Source organism: Protopterus annectens, chromosome 12.part0 (genome assembly GCF_019279795.1).
Source record: "Protopterus annectens isolate FY-2018-M chromosome 12.part0, PAN1.0, whole genome shotgun sequence".
NCBI lineage: Eukaryota > Metazoa > Chordata > Ceratodontiformes > Protopteridae > Protopterus > Protopterus annectens.
Genome location: NC_056746.1, coordinates 657,762,139 through 657,781,556, shown reverse-complemented (window position 1 = coordinate 657,781,556; position 19,418 = coordinate 657,762,139). Strand labels below are relative to the sequence as shown.

Here is a 19,418-nt window from a genome sequence, read left to right as displayed (position 1 = left end):
CTATATCAATTCCCAATGCCTTAGATAATCTATCATTTTCTATATTTTTCCTTTGTTTGGGAGAACATTCACATTCCAAGTAGCCAGTTTCATGGCCATTCACTTATTCCCCTAAATTTGTCTTCTTTTGTTTTTGCCAGGTCTGGGCAGCAGTCATCAAAACTCACTTCCCCTCCTTATTTTGTCTCCTTTGTGTGTTCTTTCTTACTTGATTTCCACGCAACACTTTTCGGCAGCTTTGCACTATTTGCACATATTAACAGCCTAACTTTTCCAATCCAAACTGTGCAGTTTTCCCCCTTTCTTCCTTTTTCATCTTTAGAGTCTATGCTCTTATACTTAACCCTGCTTCACTGCTCTATGATCTCTCACCTCCAACAAGTTTTTCCTGTCTTTCCACTACTAATATAAATATTTTTCTGATTTCCCTTTTCTATCTACTCGTATATTTATTTTGAGTACTCCCTGCAATACTTTCTCTAAGTGTACAGAAAGACATTTTTTTTTCTGTAAAATAAATTTGGTACATTTTTTTACTTTCTTCCACATTAATAGATATATACATTTTTTTCTCTTTGTTCTTGTTTAATACATTAACAGCCACAGCAAATTCCATTATATGTACATCTACCATCATAAAAAATTACAGTATTACTGCCACTGTAAGGTAAATGTGTTTACTTCAATGGCAGAAGTATAATTATTTCATAATGCTTACTAATTTCCAGATATAACACAAAGAGACAGACAATAAACATTGTACTCTTTCGTGTCTTAAAACAGTCTGCATTTGTCCATCATGTTTCCAGCCTTCAGTCTGTTCATTTTCTTCTTCATTTGTTTTTCAGCTATCCGAATGTCTTTAATTTTCAAGATGTGCTTCTCCACATCTTTCTGCTTATCTAGCATTTTTATTTTAAATAGCAGAAAAAGCTTTATTGGCCATCTTTCACTCAGCCTTTTCACTCTGATTGTTTTCTCTCAACTTTAACACATCTGTATCTAATGATTCTTCCATCTCCCTCTGTCCTACAAGTCTTTTCATTTAGTGTGGATTTCCTCGCTTTTTGTCTCCATTTTAGCCATTATTGTATGCATCTTCTTTTCTCCCTTATTTAAGAATTTGATGTCATCCAAATGGTTTGAGTGAGCCATCTAAACATTTTCTAGTCTCTTGTCATTCTTTTTTAGTACAACAGGTATTCACTAATTTTTAACTCCTCTTTGTACATCTTATCAATTTTCTTATTCAGCTCTGCCATTTCACTAGTAGCTAATTGTGTGCTTGCTAGCTGGCTATCTCTTCTGCTACCTTGCAGATGAGCTAGTTTCCCTTCCAGTTTTCTTTGTACCTTCATTCCCTTCACACCTTGTTTCTTTTCCTTAGTCATGTACTAAACTCTTTTCTCTTACCTGACCACTGTAGTACAGGTTTTTGTTTTAAGCAGGCTTTTTTTTTCACTTATATTTTTCAATCAAGGATTGAGGAGAGAATTGCATACCCTGCTATCTAAACCCACACCATAACAAAAGTCCCTTTTATCCAACTTTAGTAGTAGATTCCATTTCTGGAAAGGCTGTTTTGTCTTTCTGTGCGCCTGTTCATTAGTGCTGTCTTATCCCTTAGTCAGGGAGTCAGCTGCCCACACTCCCCAGTAGTTTGTTTGACCCCCATAAGTAGTTATAGGTCTCTTGAGAATGGACAAATTTATAGTAACAGCTTCTGCTTTTGCTGTATTAACTATGTATCCTGAGACTTCACTGGACTAATCCAAAACAAGATGAAGCAGCATATTTTATTTGTAGTTGTTTACAGAGATGCAAGGTTTTTCTTTGAAGCCAAAGCAATTATAGGGACAGGAGACGTACATAAAGTCCATTTACTGAAATGGTACTTAGAGTGAAAAACAATCCTTTTAAAATGGCTCTGTTTTCTATGGGGGAGAAAGAAATCATTTTCAAAAGAGCTTTCTGCAGTTTTCTGTGGTGGACAAAGCCTCCCTACATCCCTGCATGCAAATGAAGCCCCTTTTGAATGGATATTTACATCTTGCAGAGACCTCTGTTGATGATTCTGTGCTTTGCATAGTTGTACATATCCTTGATACAGTTGTCATACAACCTGTATGGCCACATCACAGGACAGAACTTTTTTTTTTTTTTTTTTGGTGGGGGGGGGGGGGGTCTGAAAGTAAAATGTAGGATATAAAAATGTTTTATTTTCAGGACTGAAATGCAGTAATCCAAATTTTGGGATTGGGAGAGAAGATGTCTTAGACTTAAACCAAATAAATTACTGCAACTGCGTTTCTTTATTTGTCATTTCAGTTTAATGTTAGTGCATAAGAATGCTAGCTTGTTATATATTCAACAAGTAGTATATCAGTCAGTCAGTTTTAACCTCTCATGCTGTTTGTTTTCAGAACTTAGTGTTGGCATGACAACAGAAGGTATCGATGTACGCAGTGTTGGAAATACCCTGGTATTGCATGAAACAGCATTAATTGAAGCCTTCAACCTAAAAGCAGCTATTGAGTACCAGTTGAAAAACTGTGAGTTATGTCAATGATTTGGAATGTGCTTTAGATTTCCATGAAATTGTTGAAGACTGCTTTCAGATGAGTATTTTTTAAATATGTTACAAACATACAAGATCTGTTTTTTTTTCCTAGGTTACTTTTGCCTCCATACCCACTAACCTTCAAGCCTCTCCCTGTTGATCTTGAGCCCATTCATTCCCTCATCACTGGAGAGTTCCCAGTGTGAGGGCAAGAGTTCAACAGAAAAGCCACCATCAATGCAGCTATGGAGGATGTTTATGCTCTCAGCAGAATCACAGCAATGAATATAACCCCTACTGTGATGGATGACTTGAGAAATTATGCCCCCATGGAGCATCCCATACCTTTCCTGTACATGTGCATGCATCAGCCCACCTGCTGATGTGTGCTGCCATCACCAGCTTGAGATCACAAAACCAATATCCCCAGTGTTAGTTGCCATAGTCATCATTGTGCAAGCCTCCACTTGCATGGTAATGAACGGATGATTGGAAACCACCTCTCCCTACCCTCTGGATGGGCAAGCCAGTGTCAGCCACTAACTCCAACCCTCCACTGTCTGGCTGTTCTAGTTCCTGGGCTGCTATTTCAGCTCTGTTCATATGGGTTGTAGCCAGGGATTTATCCTTCTGTGCTCAAAGCTTGGCTACAGAAATATGAGATTTGGTAGCTCCTCCACCTTCACAGATCTTATCTGATTTGTATTGCCATTTAACCTTGGGTTTGCCATATTCATATCCACCTATCTCTCTGACACACACACACACGCACTTCCTATCCAGTTTAAATATATTCCTATGACAGTTGGAATTTTCTGACTTGTCTTTCAGTAAAATATAATCTGATGTTGTTAATCTTCTTTCCATTCATCTCTGATGGGTTTAGTTCCGAGCCTTCGGAACCGAGTCATCTGTTTTACCAAGCTCATGCCAGCCAAAAATCTCTCGGGCTAAGTCTCTACCCAGAATGCCCTTCTCCCTGTTACTTCAGGTCTCATTTGCCATGTAGTCATAAAGCTGCGCTTCAGCCGAGCTCTCAGCTAAGTGGAACTTTTTTGATATTTGTGTGAAAATTTTTGGATATCTTCATATTTTATTAAGCAATTAGTATTTCCAGTGTCTTTTCTTCTGTTTAACCTTGTTTTCTTCTCTACCCATTGTTACAATTGGTAAATTTTCAAGTACCATTGTTGGTATGGCCTTTTTTCCCTTATCCTTGTGGTATTTCTTAATACCATAGTTGGTATTGTCTCTCCTGTTTAGCCTATTAGCTTTGACTTGTATTCAGGTGTTTCCCTTCTTTTCTCTACATACCAGTGTATTGTTATTGTTGTGACTTTTTTGAAAGGAGTTGACTTTATTCTAGTTGGATTATACAGTTGGCCTGTGGTGTCTTTTCTATCAAGATGTTGGATAAGAAGGGTACTTCAGGTGTAAAGCATTGTACTTCGTGTAAGGGCAAGTTACCTAATAATGGTTCTCATAATGACTGTGTATACTGTTTGGGAGTGCCCCACATTTCAGTGCAGCATCCATGTGACATTTGTCAGAATTTCAATCAACGCACTCTTAATGAGCACTAAAATAAACTCATTCTGAAAGGGTTACTCAAGTCTCCCTTCTCAGAGGCCATTTCTGCGATTGAGGTCTCAACCCCTCCTACTAAGGACAAAAAGAGACCCCACTCTGTTCCTTCTTCACCATTGGGTGATCAGAGCAAGCCAGGGAAATCAAGGGTCGCAAAGTTATCTTCAGAGAATAAATCTGCCTCTACGGCTCCGGCCATCTCTAAACCTTTGATACCGGCGCCTGTTTCGGCATAGACCCTGCCTCCGACACCGATCATAGACCTTACTTCACCTATTTCGACTTCAGCACCTGTGGCCACATCGGCTCAGGGCACACCGACTACTCCATTAGCTTCCATTTTGGAACCTACCGTTTTGGCTCCGAGTGCCACTTCGACACCAACCATTGTACCAACCTCACTGGATTTGATCCCTTTACTTCTGGTCTCGAAACTAGAGACTTCAGTGCTGGCAGACCTTGCACCATGGACCCAATACTCCCCTTCTGTAGATCCGTTTCTGGGACAAGCATATTAGCCCCTTCATCGAACGTCCTGACTCTCCGTCCGGATTAGTCACTAGATCCACCAGGAGCCTGTCGGAACACGATGTGGTGCGGCTTGTACACCAGCTATTGTTAGCCAGGGGGATCCCTTCTCTTTCTAAGACCCATCCACCTGCAAGACTTGGGTTGTCTTATCCACAGACTCGATCTTACACTCCTCCTTCGACCATCTCGGTTCCAAAGCCTTCTGCTGCAACATCCTTCTTGGAACCCATCACTTCGGTGCGTATGGTGCATCTCACTCCAGCTCCGAGTTTGTCCCTTTGGTCTTTGCTTCCCACTGAACCAGTCCTTCTTCAGTCTGAGGATTGGGGATTGGAGCATCAGCCTTGGGTACAGAGCCGCCTGCCTCCTCGGAGCCGATATCCGTGACTGCGCCGATCCTGCTTGAGGCTCCATCCATTGGGGTGAGTTCATTAGAGCAGGGTATGATGCCGGTCCCAAGGTTGTCTTTCTCAGTTCTGGGCTACTATCCCTCTTCGGGTGGGCCTGCCTTCCACGCAATGGAGAGGGCTCTTGCTTCTGGCACTCCTTTGATGTCGGAATGCCAGTTTTCACCCCCTGAGCTACAGCTGTCACAGACCACCACCCTGGGACACCAGGCAGAGAAGCCACAGGACACCGCTGTTCAGGGTTCCTGCTCTTTCGAGTCCTCCTCAGAGACCCCCACTGAGGAGCCCCCTCGAAAGAAGATGTGCAAGAGGAAGCACATGCACTCGCCCAAGGAGTTTTTAATGGAAGGCACAGATTACGGTGATGGTAAAGGGTCCCCACGGTCACCTCCTAATGATGTCTCCTTCAGAAACATCCTGGAAATGTTGAAGCAGAGAGGTGACTGGAAGCCCTCCAACCCTTTATTTGAGGAGTCCGTGTTCATGCAGGCTTTTCACGCCCGGCCTTCTATCTCTTGGGTAACTCCCACCTGCCAACAAGCTCATCCAGCTCACCATGTAGTGTGCTTGGAAGAATCCTGATTCCATTGAGGCGATCCCTCAGAGACCAGACAAAATTCTTTCCCCTCCTGAGGAGAGTCCGCATTGGTCCAAAGGGTTACCAGTTGATGCTATGGTGGTGGCGGCGGTGGCCACAAAAAAGACTTGACTGAGGAAAGTCCCGTTGTCCACCTGCCCAACAGGGAGTCCTGAGCAGTGCACAGACTTGGGAAGTGTGTTTTTGCATCTTGGACCTTTGCTATATGGTCCCTGAATTATTTGGCACATTTTATGAGGCTCCAGAGGGACTTGATCTCTGATCTCTCTGAGACGCTCACAAGACAGTTCTCTGATGAGGTCAGGGACAAAGTGGCCTCGCAGTTTGCAACCCTGGAATCAATATCCAACTCGTCCATGAGGTTGCTGTCACATGCGACCAAAGGGGCGGCTAGAGCAGCGGGTTCGGGCATTGTTATGAGGCGTCATGCCTGGATGCGCATTTGGGACCTCACAGATCGTCTCTTTTTGGCTCCAAAGTGAAGGACACGCTATCCAGGTGCGAGCAAAATGGGAAAGAACCTGTCTGCTGTAGGCCTATGGTCTTCCAACCCTCAACCGTACTTCTTCACGAATCAGAGGGGGGGGGTGTGGCATAAGAAATCTCGGGGTCCTTTCCATGCTGCATGTGGTGATGCTACCCCCAGAGGCAGAGGGGGTAACAATTCCAGAAGATGCCCCTATAGAGGCAGAGGGGGTCCTCGTAACCAAGGCTCCAGGAACTCTTTCTGTGGACAGCCTTATCAGTGCTCCTTTGGAGCAGCCCGATTGCTTGCCTCTGGAAGTAGTCAGGGGTCATATCTCTCTGAACCAAGCTGTCTAGCAATCTGTCACCACCGACCATTGCGTGCAGAGTATCATTACCAGAGGCTGCACCATTCCCCTTTCTTGTCAGCCAAATTTTCCAAGAAAACTTCCCGACATCCACCCAGTCAAAGGGAAGAAGCAACTTCAGAGATTATAAAGCTGTTTCAAAAAAAGAGTCATCCAACCAGTCCCACCAGACCAGCGTGGATCGGGACTTTACTTGAGATTCTTTTTGGTGCCAAAAAAGACAGGGGACTGGAGACCCATTTTGGATCTCAGTAGCTTAAACAAGTCTGTCACCCAAACCAAATTCTGGATGGTCACAGTTCAGTCCATTCTCTCCTTTTTAAGAGAAGGCAATTGGATGTGCTCTATAGATCTCCGGGCTGCATATAACCACATCAAGATGGACAAACACACCAAAAGTCTGCTTCGCTTCCGACTAGGAGCCAGTCATTATCAGTTTCGTGCCCTGCCGTTCAGTCTCTCTACAGCCCCCAGAGTGTTCATGAAATGCATGGCAGTGGTAACAGCTCACTTGAGACTAAAACGATTCTGGGTGTTTCCATATCTAAATGACTGGCTCCTTACCGCCCCCACCAAGCATCTTCTAGTAACAGCACTGCATTATAATCTCTCTCTGGCAAAATTGTTGGGAATAACGATACACTGGGAGAAATCAAACATTACCCCTACACAGCAAATAGAGTTCATTGGAGCAGTGTTCAATACTCAGTCCTGTCTGGTATCACTCCCTGTTCACAGACTTGATCGATTGAGGCTTCAAATCTGGGTGATACTCTCTCAAACAAGAGTCTATCTGCAAGGGAATTTCTTAAGGCCCTAGGTTCTATGGCAGCATCAATCCCAGTAGTGCCTCTAGCAAAGCTACATATGCAGATTCTGCAATGGCTCCTTCTATGTCAGTGGTTCCCAAACTATCACCCCCTCGGTTACCAGATTCGAATAACTGACTCCTGCAAGCACAACCTGCTTTGGTGGATGAGACCAGACGTATAACTTTGCAGTCGTCCATTTCAATCTCCTCAGCCCACAGCAATTGTGACCACGGATGCTTCCCTGATCGGGGGCGGGGGCATTTCCGGGGAAAGACTGTCCAAGACACATGGTCCACCTCAGAGGCCCACCTGCATATCAATGTTCTGGAACTGAGAGCTGTGCTATTAGCATTGCAGGCCTTCAATCTGGCTCTCCCTTCCTGGCCAACTGCAATTCAGTCAGGCAATATGTCAGTGGTCTGGTATATCAGCAACAAAGAGGAACCAAGTCCTACCCCCTATGTTGAGAAGCCCTGAGAATTTGGCATTGGGTGATAGCTTCTAAGCATTTTCTGATAGCAATGCATATTCTGGAGAGCTCCAACGTGATTGCAGACAGTCTGAGCAGGTGCATTCTCATGCCTCACGAGTGGTCCCTCAACCCAGAGGTGACATCAGCAATATTCAGCCAATGGGGCCAGCCTTGCTGTGATCTTTTCACCTCCCCATCAAACAACATGTGCAACAGCTATTTCTCCCTACCTCCCCCAGAGGGGGAGCCACCAAGGGACACTCTGATCCATGATTGGCCCACGGGACTTCTTTACGCTTATCCTCCCATCCCTCTGATCTGACAATTTCTAAAGAAAGCTCTTCATTTGAGATGCAAGGTGATCCTCATAGCCCCATTCTGACCTCGACAAGTTTGGTTCCCCTTCCTTTGGCCTCACCTAGTATACCCGCTGTGGATTCTGGACCCTCTACCAGATCTGATTTCTCACCCCCAAGGGTTGAATCACCCAAATCTGTCCAGTCTCAAGCTGACAGCTTGGTTTCTCCACTTCCACTAGTCGCCAGGCAAGCTAATCTCTCCTCGCCTGTTTAAGACATCATTTTGACCTCTCACAAACAATCTACCAGAAGACTATATCAGGATAAATGGAGAAGGTTCTCCATCTGGTCCAAGGATAACATGCTAGACCCGTATTCGCCTCCAGTTACTGCAGTGCTTCAATACTTGGCTAAGGTTTTTGATAATGGAGCCTCTGCCTCTACTGTACGAGTGCATCTATCTGCAATTTCCAATTTCCACAGTGGTATCGATGACACCCCTCTTATCTCTTTATGCCTCTGCAAGGCTTTCCTCAGGGGACCTCTCATATCAGGCCTCCTGTCGGACAGCCCATGAAACCATGGAACCTCACTCTAGTCCTTCAGTCTTTGACTCAAAAATCTTTTGAACCTGCTGCAAAGTGTGACCTAAAGTTTTTGTCTTGGAAATCCTTGTTCTTGGTAGTCATTACCTCTGCCAGAAGAATCTCGGAGGTGCAGGCATTGTGTACCAAGAGGCCCTATCTGTTTTTCCATAAAGACAGAGTATCACTTTGGATGAATCCATCCTTTCTTCCCAAAGTTGCTTCTGAATTCTCCATTAACCAGACCATTGATCTACCAGTGCTCTTTCCGAATTTTGCGAATAGAAGAGAGTATTGGCTTCATTCCTTAGACGTACATAGACAATTGAGATTTTACCTAGACAGGACCAAACCTATCCGTAAATCTGAACAGCTTTTCATCTCCTTTTCTGGGCCCAGAATGGGAGAGGCTGTTTCCAAGGTTACATTGTCAAGATGGCTAAGGGACTGCATATGTTTCATCTATTCCTTCAATAATGAACCTATGCTGAAAGTTAAATCTCACTCCACTAGATATATGGCAACATCTGTAGCATTCCATTCCAGGGCTTCCATGGATGACATCTGCGCAGCAGCTACTTGGGCTAAGCCTCATACTTTTATCAATCATTACAAATTGGACTTCGACTGCAGAGGGAGAGCTGCCTTCAGCTCAATGGTACTCAGGAATGTTCTTCCATAAGGACCACCCTTGGACCTCAAGGTAGCTTGGGATTCTGTCCCATCAGTGAAGAATGGAAAGTAGATTAACAACATCAGATAAAGAAGTTATATCTTACCATAACATTCCATCTGTGTTGTTCATCTTCTTTCATTCATCACTTTCTACCCTCCTTCCCCCTCCAAAGGCTCCTGGGGGATGCTTTGAGTCTACGTGGTGCCTTAGGGTATTTGTGCAGAAGTGGCTTCACTTCCTTTTCTCTAGCAAAATCAATCTGAGGTAACAGGGAGAAGGGCATTCTGGGTAGAGACTCAACTCGAGAGTTTTTTGGCTAGCGCAAACTTGGTAAAAAGGCCTACTTGATTCCGAGGGTTTGGAAGTGAACCCATCAGTGATGAACAACACAGATGGAACATTATTGTAAGACATAACTTCTTTTTTCCGCACACAAGTTTTAATCCTTTCATCTCTCCCCTCAAGTACACATAACAGATGCTGCTGATTATGACTTGCTACCAGGGTCCTGATGTTTGCTTCCAAGCAAATGTGTCTTATCTGCTATCTCTTTACAGTGGACCTCCCCAGCAAACAGGCCCGCACACGCACACTCTTTACACGATGCCAGTGACCTACTTTTCTGATAAATGTTTTTATTCACCAACACCAGTTGTTTGACATGATTTTGCAGTCAGTCAAAGGTCCTGCCTCTCATGAATCAAGGTCTGTCACGCACCAGTGCCCCTGCAGAGTTGGATGTCATGTACCTCGTATAAATCTGGCATTACCTGAACTCCATCTTTATTTATTCTAATTGCTTCAGAAATGTTAACGATCCAGCTTTGTTGTGTATTCAGAATTAGTTTCAGTTGTTGAGATTTTTAAGAATTGTCTTATTTTGAAAAAAATAGATGTTAAGTTGTCTATCTCGCCTTCATTCTTGCTGGATGGGTTCGGAGCCGACCTCGGCTCCGACTCGGCCACTCTAAAAGCTCGAGAGTTGGTTCCACCGGCTTGAGGCTCCCCTTATATCCCACAATGCTAGGCGTGTATTACCCCAAATCTCGTTTGCCGCTACAGCTATCGAGACGTGTTGCTTCACCGGCTTCAGGTTAGTGTAGGAACTACTTTAAAAAAATTGAATTAGACCCTTTAATTTAGTTTTTCCATACAGTTTCCCCTTATCTTAAAGGTCTCTTATCCCTTTAATCTAGTTTTTCTTTAATTTTTACCTTAAGAACTTATAGTTCTTCCCTTAGGCCTTTGGGCCCTCCCATTCCCTTGGAGTGTGTGTGTTTTCTGTAGGGATTTTTATACAGTAAACTAATTTTTTAGTTTAAATTTCTATTTTTAGTTTTTATAAGTATAATCGGTGTGCTTGTGTTGTGTGTGGTTACACTTGTTCCTTGTTATGTCCAAGGATTCGAAGGTCTCAGGCTTCAAGAAGTGTGACTCGTGCTGTAAGAAAATGTCTCTGACAGACAGTCACACTTCTTGTGTGTACTGCCTGGGACATTTACACCTGCAGGACTCTTGCGCTGTATGCCATGGCTTCAGCCCTAGAGTCCTGCAGGAAAGAAAAAACAAGCTGATCTTAAGGGGCTTGCTTAAGCCTGAGGGTCCCCCTACTGCTACTTCGGGTAAACCCTCTAAGGCTCATAGGTCCTCGACTCCAGCCTGTGAGTCGACGCCTAAGGCTTCGAAGCCTACTAAGACATCGGCTCCGGCTGGAGCCGATGAGACTCAAACTGTTACTCCTGTGGTTCCCTCGGCTCCGGCTGGAGCCGAGGCTTTAGAAATTTCTGAGTCGGCTCCGATTAGACCATCGGAGCCGACATCTAGAAAGAGGTCCAGGTCACCGTCCCTTGGCTCCGTTCATTTGGCTCCAGCATCTCCCTTGCTGTCTGAACGGAGCCATAGATCTCACTCCTCTAGATCATCAAGGCTTTCGGATCATGATCTTCAGAGGGTAGTGAGTCGACTTCTTAAGTCCGAGGCACTGGCCCAAATGCTTCAGAGCCCGACTCATCAGTCGAAGCTTGACCCTATTCCTCAAAATGTTCCTCCTCCGACTCCTTTGAGCTCGGAGCCGGGGCGCTTCGGACCCGAGACTGTGGTAGCGTCGGAGCTGATACAGTTGTCTTCAGCTCCGTCGTCGGCTCCGATTTCTTCTTTGGAAGAATCTCGGCGCCGGACTTCCCTCGTCGGCTCCGAGGGGGTGAGTGGCATCGGACCCTTGTCCGACCCCGCTCTCCCTCTCGGTGCTTCGGCTCTGGTGAGTTCGGCTCCGACATCGGCCTCGGAGCCATCGCTGTCGGTGCCGAGGGAGGTTTTCAGCTTTTCGGAGCGGGGACCTCTGGCTCTGCCTGACAGGGGTGCGTTCGAGGTCATGCGGAGTGTATTGGAACCTGGTTCAACTCCACAGTCGGCTCCGTCCGTCCCTCCCTCCTCGGTGCCTCAGGTTATGTCTACTCACTCCCTCATCCCAGACCGCAGAGAGCCAGCTCCTCAAGAATCCCCTGTGGGGATCTCATCCTCTTCCGAGGCCTCTCCTGAATTGGCAGGGGAGCCCCCTAGGAAGAGAAAGTGTAAGAGGAAGCACATAGACTCACCTGAGTCTGTCACCTCTGACACAGATTTAGAGGATTCCGAGGGTTCACCCCGTTCCCCTTCTGAAGATGTCTTCTTTGCAGACATTCTAGAGATCCTGAAACAGAGGGGAAATTGGCCAGCCCTTAACCCTTCGGAGGATGAATCTGTGTATCTTGAGGCGTTTGGCTCTCGCCCTTCCACCTCCTGGGTGTCCCCCCCCTTTGACCCCCTCATGCAGGTGGTAGCTAAAAAGGCTTGGACGGCTCCTGACTCTGTGGACCCCACCCCCAGGAGACCTTCAAAGTTTATCACAGCACCAGCAGATAAGCAATTTCTGACTAAGGGAGTCTCTGTGGATGCTATGGTGGTAGCTGCCGCCACTAAGAAGGAGCTAGCTGATCCTTCAGTGCCTATCCATCCTCCTAACAAGGAATCTAGGTCGATGGACAGGTACGGGAAGCGGATGTTTTCGTCAGCGACCTTTGCTATGTGTTCGCTGAACTACCTCTGCCATTTTACTCGTCTTCAGAGAGACTTGATCAAGGAAGCGAGTGAGATGTTAAAGGATCCTACAGCTGCGGGTTTTCAGGATAAGATGAACGCTCAGCTGACTACCCTTAATTCTATAGCTAACTCCTCCATGCGCCTCCTCTCATATGCGGCTGATGGAGCGAGCAGAGCCGCAGGGACAGGTGTTGCCTTACGCAGGCATGCCTGGATGCAGTTATGCAATTTTGCGGACCCCTTTAAAACGTCTTTCACTAATTCCCCATTTGATGGATCATCTCTTTTTGGTCCTCAAGTGAAAGAGACTTTGACGAGGTGCGAGACGGATGGCAAAACTCTTTCTGCCGTCGGAGTCCGTTTTTCTACTCCTTCTAGGCCTTACCCCAAAGGCCAGAAAAGTGGAAAAATGTGGTTCCGCAAACAATCTCAAGGGAGCTTGCCTGACGCACAGAGTCGGTTTCCCTCCAGAGGCAGAGGAGGGAGCAACAATGGTAGACGTCGCCCTAGGGGCAGGGGGGGTCTGCAGAATCAGGGCAATTGAGAAACTTTTTCCGATAAGCCCTTCCAGCATCCCTGAGGTGTTGCCCGACTGTCCACCTTTGGAGGCAGTCGGGGAAGATTATCACTGTACCCAGAAGCCTGGCGATCCCTAACTCAAGACAAGTGGGTACAGTCCATCATTTCCGAAGGCTATTCCATTCCGTTCGTTCGCATTCCAAACCAATCCAAAAAATCCCTTCCAGATGTTCCACCCGCTCAAAGGGATCTTGCAGCATTGGAAATTTCAAAGCTGCTTGCAAAAAGAGCCATTCAGCCAGTTCCAGCAGACCAAAAAGGATCCGGAATCTACTCCAGGTTCTTTTTAGTTCCAAAGAAGACAGGGGACTGGAGACCAATTTTGGATCTCAGTATCTTGAACAAGTCTGTCAAGAAAACAAGATTTCGGATGGTCACGCTACAGTCCATCCTTCCCCTATTGGGAAAGGAAAACTGGATGTGCTCTATAGACCTTCAGGATGCGTACTATCATATAAAAATGAACAGACGCTCCAGAAGATTTCTCCGCTTCAGGCTGGGAACCAGTCACTTTCAATTCAGAGCCCTGCCCTTTGGACTCACCACTGCCCCCCGGGTGTTTACCAAATGCATGGCAGTGGTAGCTTCTCATCTGAGACGTCAGGGATTCCAAGTGTTTCCATACTTAGACGACTGGCTCCTCACAGCTCCTACCAAGCATCGTCTTCTGATTGCCAGAGACTACGCCTTTCGCATTTTTCAAAAGTTAGGTATCTCAATAAATTGCGAAAAGTCTGTTTTGTCGCCTTGTCGTGTTATTACCTTCATAGGCGCAAATCTAGATACAGTCAACATGTCTGCAAGACTTACAGACCAAAGAATAGCGGACATACACAAACTGGTCTCTCTTCTATTCCACAGCAACAGAGTCAAAGTCAGGTTGGTTCTAAAAGTACTAGGGATTATGGCGGCTGCTATCCCTCTACTTCTGTTAGCCAGATTTCACATGAGAATCCTTCAATGGATGCTCTTCACACAGTGGTCATACCAGCAACTTCCGATGTCTCACACCATTGTGATTACGCAAACATGCAGGAATCACCTTCTTTGGTGGATTTCTTCCCCACAACTCTTTCAAGGAAGACCCTTTGTTCTTCCTCCTCCAGTTGCTACTCTGACAACGGACGCCTCCCTGATCGGGTGGGGGGGGGCATTATCAGGGCAGAACAGTCCAGGGCATTTGGCAACCAAACGAACGCCACTTGCATATAAATGTTCTAGAGATGAGAGCAGTGCTCTTAGCGTTGTAAGCCCTTCAAGACTCTCTTCCCTTGGGAACGATAGCAATTCAGACGGACAACATGTCCGTAGTGTGGTATATCAACAAACAAGGCGGAACCAGGTCCTATCTCCTATGTCGAGAAGCACTCAGACTGTGGCAATGGGCGATTTCTTCTCAGCGTTTTCTGATAGCAACGCACATTCCCGGGAAGTCCAATCTTATCGCGGACAAGTTGAGCAGAGCTATCCTCATGCCTCACGAGTGGTCTCTGAAAGATTCTATCTTGGAGAAAGTTTTTCTCAAGTGGGGTCAGCCTTGCTGCGACCTTTTTGCTACTCCCCAAAACAGCAAGTGCAAAGATTATTTCACCCTCTTCCCCTTACCAGGCCAGCCCAGCAGAGACGCTCTAGTTCAAGTTTGGCCCCGGGGACTTCTGTATGCATTCCCTCCCTTCCCACTAATCTCTCAAGTGATACAGAAAGCTATCGCTCAGAAGGCCTCATTGATCCTCATTGCTCCTTACTGGCCCCGACAGGTTTGGTTCCCCTTTCTACATCAGTTTCTGTTGGAGCAACCTTGGCATCTGGACCTAGTTCCAGATCTTTTGATCCATCAGTCGGGTCAGTTTCATCGCTCCCTAACATCATTGAACCTCACTGCTTGGTTCCTCCAGTTCCTACCTTAGCCAGGCTTCCTCAAATATCTCACACTGTTCGAGATATTTTAATAGCTTCCCATAAATCTTCCACTCGAAAGATTTATCTTAGTAAATGGAAACGTTTTGCCTATTGGGCTCAAGGAAGGGACTTAGATCCTTTCACTGCTCCCATCCAAATAGTTCTTGATTTTCTAGCTGAACTTTTTCACGCAGGTTCATCTCCTTCTACTCTCAAAGTCCAATTGGCAGCTATATCTAACTTTCATGTGGGCATTTCAGATTCTGCCATCATGTCTCACAAGCTTTGCAAAGCCTTTTTGAAGGGAGTTTTTCTACTCAGACCTCCTATAAGAAATCCTCCTCCTTCTTGGGACCTTAATTTAGTTCTCACTTCTTTGATTCTTCCCCCTTTCGAACCAGCAGCTTCCTGTTCATTAAAATTGCTATCATGGAAGACTCTCTTTCTGGTACCTGTTACTTTAGCTAGAAGGGTTTCAGAACTTCATGCACTCAGCTGTCGACCACCATATCTGTTGTTCCATAAAGACAGGGTATCCTTACGAACCAACCCGTCTTTTTTACCTAAAGTAGCCTCTGCGTCTAACCTAAATCAAAGCATTGACCTCCCTGTGTTTTTTCCAGAATATTCTAACAGGTCTGAACAAAAATTGCATTGGCTAGATGTTCATCGTCAGTTAAGGTACTATTTGGATAGGACCAAACAATTCAGAAAAACTGACCAGTTGTTTGTCTCTTATGCAGAAGGCAGAAAGGGACTTTCTGTTTCCAAGGTATCACTATCCAGATGGCTAACATCTCTGATTTCCCTTGTTTATGAAATTAGACACCAAAAGCTGCCTAACAAACCTAAGGCCCACTCCACCAGAGCTTTGGCTACTTCTATAGCCTTCCAAGACAGACTGCCTATTGACACCATTTGTGCAGCGGCTACTTGGGCTACTCCTCACACTTTCATTTCACATTATAAGTTGGATTTAGCTTCTAGACATAGAGCTAACTTTGGTACCACTGTTCTCAAGAGTCTGTTCCGATAGGCCACCCGAGACAAGGTGCTAGGGACGCGGTCCCATCCAGCAAGAATGAAGGCGAGATAGACAACTTAACATATAGAAGTTATGTTCTTACCATAACGTTCCATGTTAGTTGTCTTCTTCTCGCTTCTTTCTTAAGGCCCCACCCTCCTTCCCCCTGGCCTGGACAGACCTAGAGGAGTTTGATTGTGACCTCTCTTTCTACCACCTCTTTTGCTATAGGTATATGCTCTGCTGTGCATATTTTCCTGGATCAGGCTTCAGGTCACCTTTCTTCTCCCTTTTTATAGAGGTGGATTTTCCTTTTCCAGTATTTCTGGTTTTTATTATTAGTGGGCTTAGCTCACAAACGAGATCTGAGGTAATACACGCCTAGCATTGTGGGATATAAGGGGAGCCTCGAGCCGGTGGAACCAACTCTCGAGCTTTTAGAGTGGCCGAGTCGGAGCCGAGGTCGGCTCCGAACCCATCCAGCAAGAAAGAAGGCGAGAAGAAGACAACTAACATGGAACGTTATGGTAAGAACATAACTTCTATTTATTGATATTTGGTGGAATAGTTATTAATTGATACGGCACAGTGGCACAGCAGATAGTGTTGTGGCCTCACAGCAAGAGGTTCCCCAGTTTGATTCTCAGCTGAGGTGCCTTCTGTGTGGAGTCTGCATGTCTTCCCTGTGTTTGCATGGGTTTCCTGTGAGTGCTTCGGTTCCTCCCACATTCCAAAGACGTGCAGTAGGTGGACTGGATACTCTAAGTTGGCCATAGGAGTAAGTATGCATGCAAGTGTTTGGTGTGGAAGAACTACAGTGGCAGGGTTAGCCACCCCACTGTGTAAACGATGGCTCTAGGTGACTGCCATTGTTAAAGTGGCACCCTGAACCCATGTGCAATAATGGGGAAAAGGGGTTGTGGATGGATGGATGGAGTTATTAATTGACATCTGTAGACAAATCTTGAAATAAATATATGTATTGTAGACTAATTTGCTCACAGAGGTTTTCATATGCACTTAGTATTTCTGTAGGAGTATTTTTTGTTACTGACAACTGTGGATGCTTTTATTATGGTTAACAATACAGCTAAGCTAAGGCCTTACAAATGCACAATTAAGAAGAAACTGGATAAAATTGAAAGAAAAGTTTAAAAAGGGAATTTTTGAGGCTACTAGCAAAACTAAAAAATCTAAGAAAAAAGCTGAAACTAGTTAATCAGGAATTGAGGAGAAAGGTAAGGAGACAGAAAAAAAGGAGACAAAAATGTTTATTGGAGAGACTTCTTCAACTTCTGATTAACTTAAAGAAGCATCCAAGAAGGTTAATGAAAGGGTAAGGCTTCTCTGCCAACAAAAATATACAAGGAATAATATACTTTTAAATAAATAGTAACTTTTAGACTTAAAGTCTGCTGCTTTTGAACTTTTATGTTTAATGGCAGGAAGAGGAGGTTTCAGCAAGGAAAAATCATATGTAGCTTTGTAAAATGCACTTGGGTTATAATATGGATACCTGAACAATTGCAATTTTGTTCTTTTCTACAGGTACGAATGTTGGTCTTTTTGCTATCATATTACTGTGGTTTTACCAAAAATGCTTCCAAGTAACACAGGAAGCCACATAAACAAAGGTCTGGGAAGCAATTACATTGGTTCCATGTACACCAGACAGACAAAGCACTTTCTTCAGTACATTTAACTATGTCTTTTCCCCAATCAATAAAGACAAAGTATCTATCTCATTTCTTGTTACATGAAAAATATTTTCTTGTATCCCAAACTGAGTTCCTCCAAGAATGTGACACGGATAAAGACTACTACAGGTTGATAGGTTCATAGTATTTACTAGGTTATGATCACCAGGGCCTTTATAAGCCTAACCATGCAACCCAAGCCAATTGCATCCACTGGTAACATGTGCCTCTTAATTGATAAGGTATGGCTGTTAGGAGGGTTATGATAATTAGGAGGTTGCTAAAAAGTTATGTGGGTCGGGAGCATGTTAGTTACAGAATGTTTACTGTCGGCCTATATCTGTAAGAGACATGGAGGGTCATCCCAGGGATGAATTTATGATTGCCTATTCAGTGTTAGTTAGGGAACATTTTATGTCAGACTCTGTCTATATGAGATGTGGGTGCCACCCAGGGATGATTTTGCAATTTCCTATTTAGTGGTTACAGTTGAGTTTGAACAAGGTTAGGGATGGAATCTGCTTCACATGAATGGTGAGGCTATTCCAGAGCATTGGGGATCCTTTAAGTCACATATCTGTCTTACGAGCATATTCTTTTTATGTCACAAGTAAAGTTCAAATCCTTGTGTCTAGTGTTTCTGGTACTGTTCATTCTAGGAATGTGCAAAAGCTCCATCAGGGCTGGATCTAAGGATGCTTTATATAGGATCATAGAAGGTTACCAAACTAATGGCCCCAAGGCCCTTACAAGCCTATCCAAGTGTCTGGTTCAAGCAGACACTAAAATCAGCACCTATTTCCCTTGCCCAAGAGGGGCAGAGGTGGAACCCCCAGGGCAGATTTCCAGTTACCCATCCAGTCATCCACATTACATTTAAATAGGGCCAATGAGGGGCTTTGTTTAACAGGAATAGGAAGCTTGTTCCAAAGGTTGGACAATCTCTGTGAGACAACTCTCTCTCTCCAGCAAGTTCTGTCGATGTCACATACCAGGTTAACATCCTTTAAGCGAGTGACCCATGTGCCATTTAACTTGAAAATTTGCAGCATTTCCATTAAAGTTGGGTCAGAGACTGCTCTGTAAGCAAGGTACAGGTCGCCTCTGAGTGGTCTGTACAGCACAGAGTAAAGTGACAATGATTTCAGTCTGACTGCATAAAACAGATCTTGAAGGCCCTGAATTTTCTTTGTAAGGAACCTTTGTGGTCTCTCCACTTGCTACAGGTGTTTGGAAGGGAACATACCTCAGGGAGCATTGTACTCTTATTATTGCCCTGACCTGTAGGTGATCTGTATAGGACTGTGTGTTAATACTTTGGATTCTCTTGGTGAAGAGCCTCTGTGGGCATTCCAGCTGTTGGATATGCCTATTCAAGTAAATGCCAATGGGGACACTGTCCTCTAATCCCCCCAGTACCTCACTCGTGTATTGTGGACAAACTTACTGAACTAGGCATAAATCTCTACACACCTTGCTGAATTGCCAGTTGGCTCAAAGATAGGACTTGGTGAGACCACCTCCACCAACAGGCAGATCATTAATTACCACAGAGCTCTGTGCTGGACCCCATTCTTTTGGCGACTACTTCTTGGTGGTCAAGGCTAATCTTAAGGGCCTCTGGCTCAACAAGTTCGCAGATGACTGCAAATTGGGAGCTATCATAAATTCCCCCCATGACATTAACATCCTGCAAAAGGGTCTAACACAGACAAAAGACTGATGCCAAATCCACGGATTAAAACTCAATGCAAAGAAGTACATTACAGCACCTTTTGGGAA

General features: G+C 44.9%; 1 protein-coding gene across 2 annotated transcripts in view; it reads left to right on the top strand.

The window, feature by feature from the left end:
* The window catches only part of LOC122816772 (tetratricopeptide repeat protein 30A), a 2,782,581-nt gene that overhangs the window by 1,007,039 nt on the left and 1,756,124 nt on the right, over positions 1–19,418 (top strand). For both annotated transcript variants that reach the window (XM_044089788.1, XM_044089789.1), the window contains exon 7: positions 2,424–2,552. In XM_044089788.1, the coding sequence (XP_043945723.1) occupies positions 2,424–2,552 (129 nt within the window). The remainder of the gene's footprint in view (positions 1–2,423; positions 2,553–19,418) is intronic.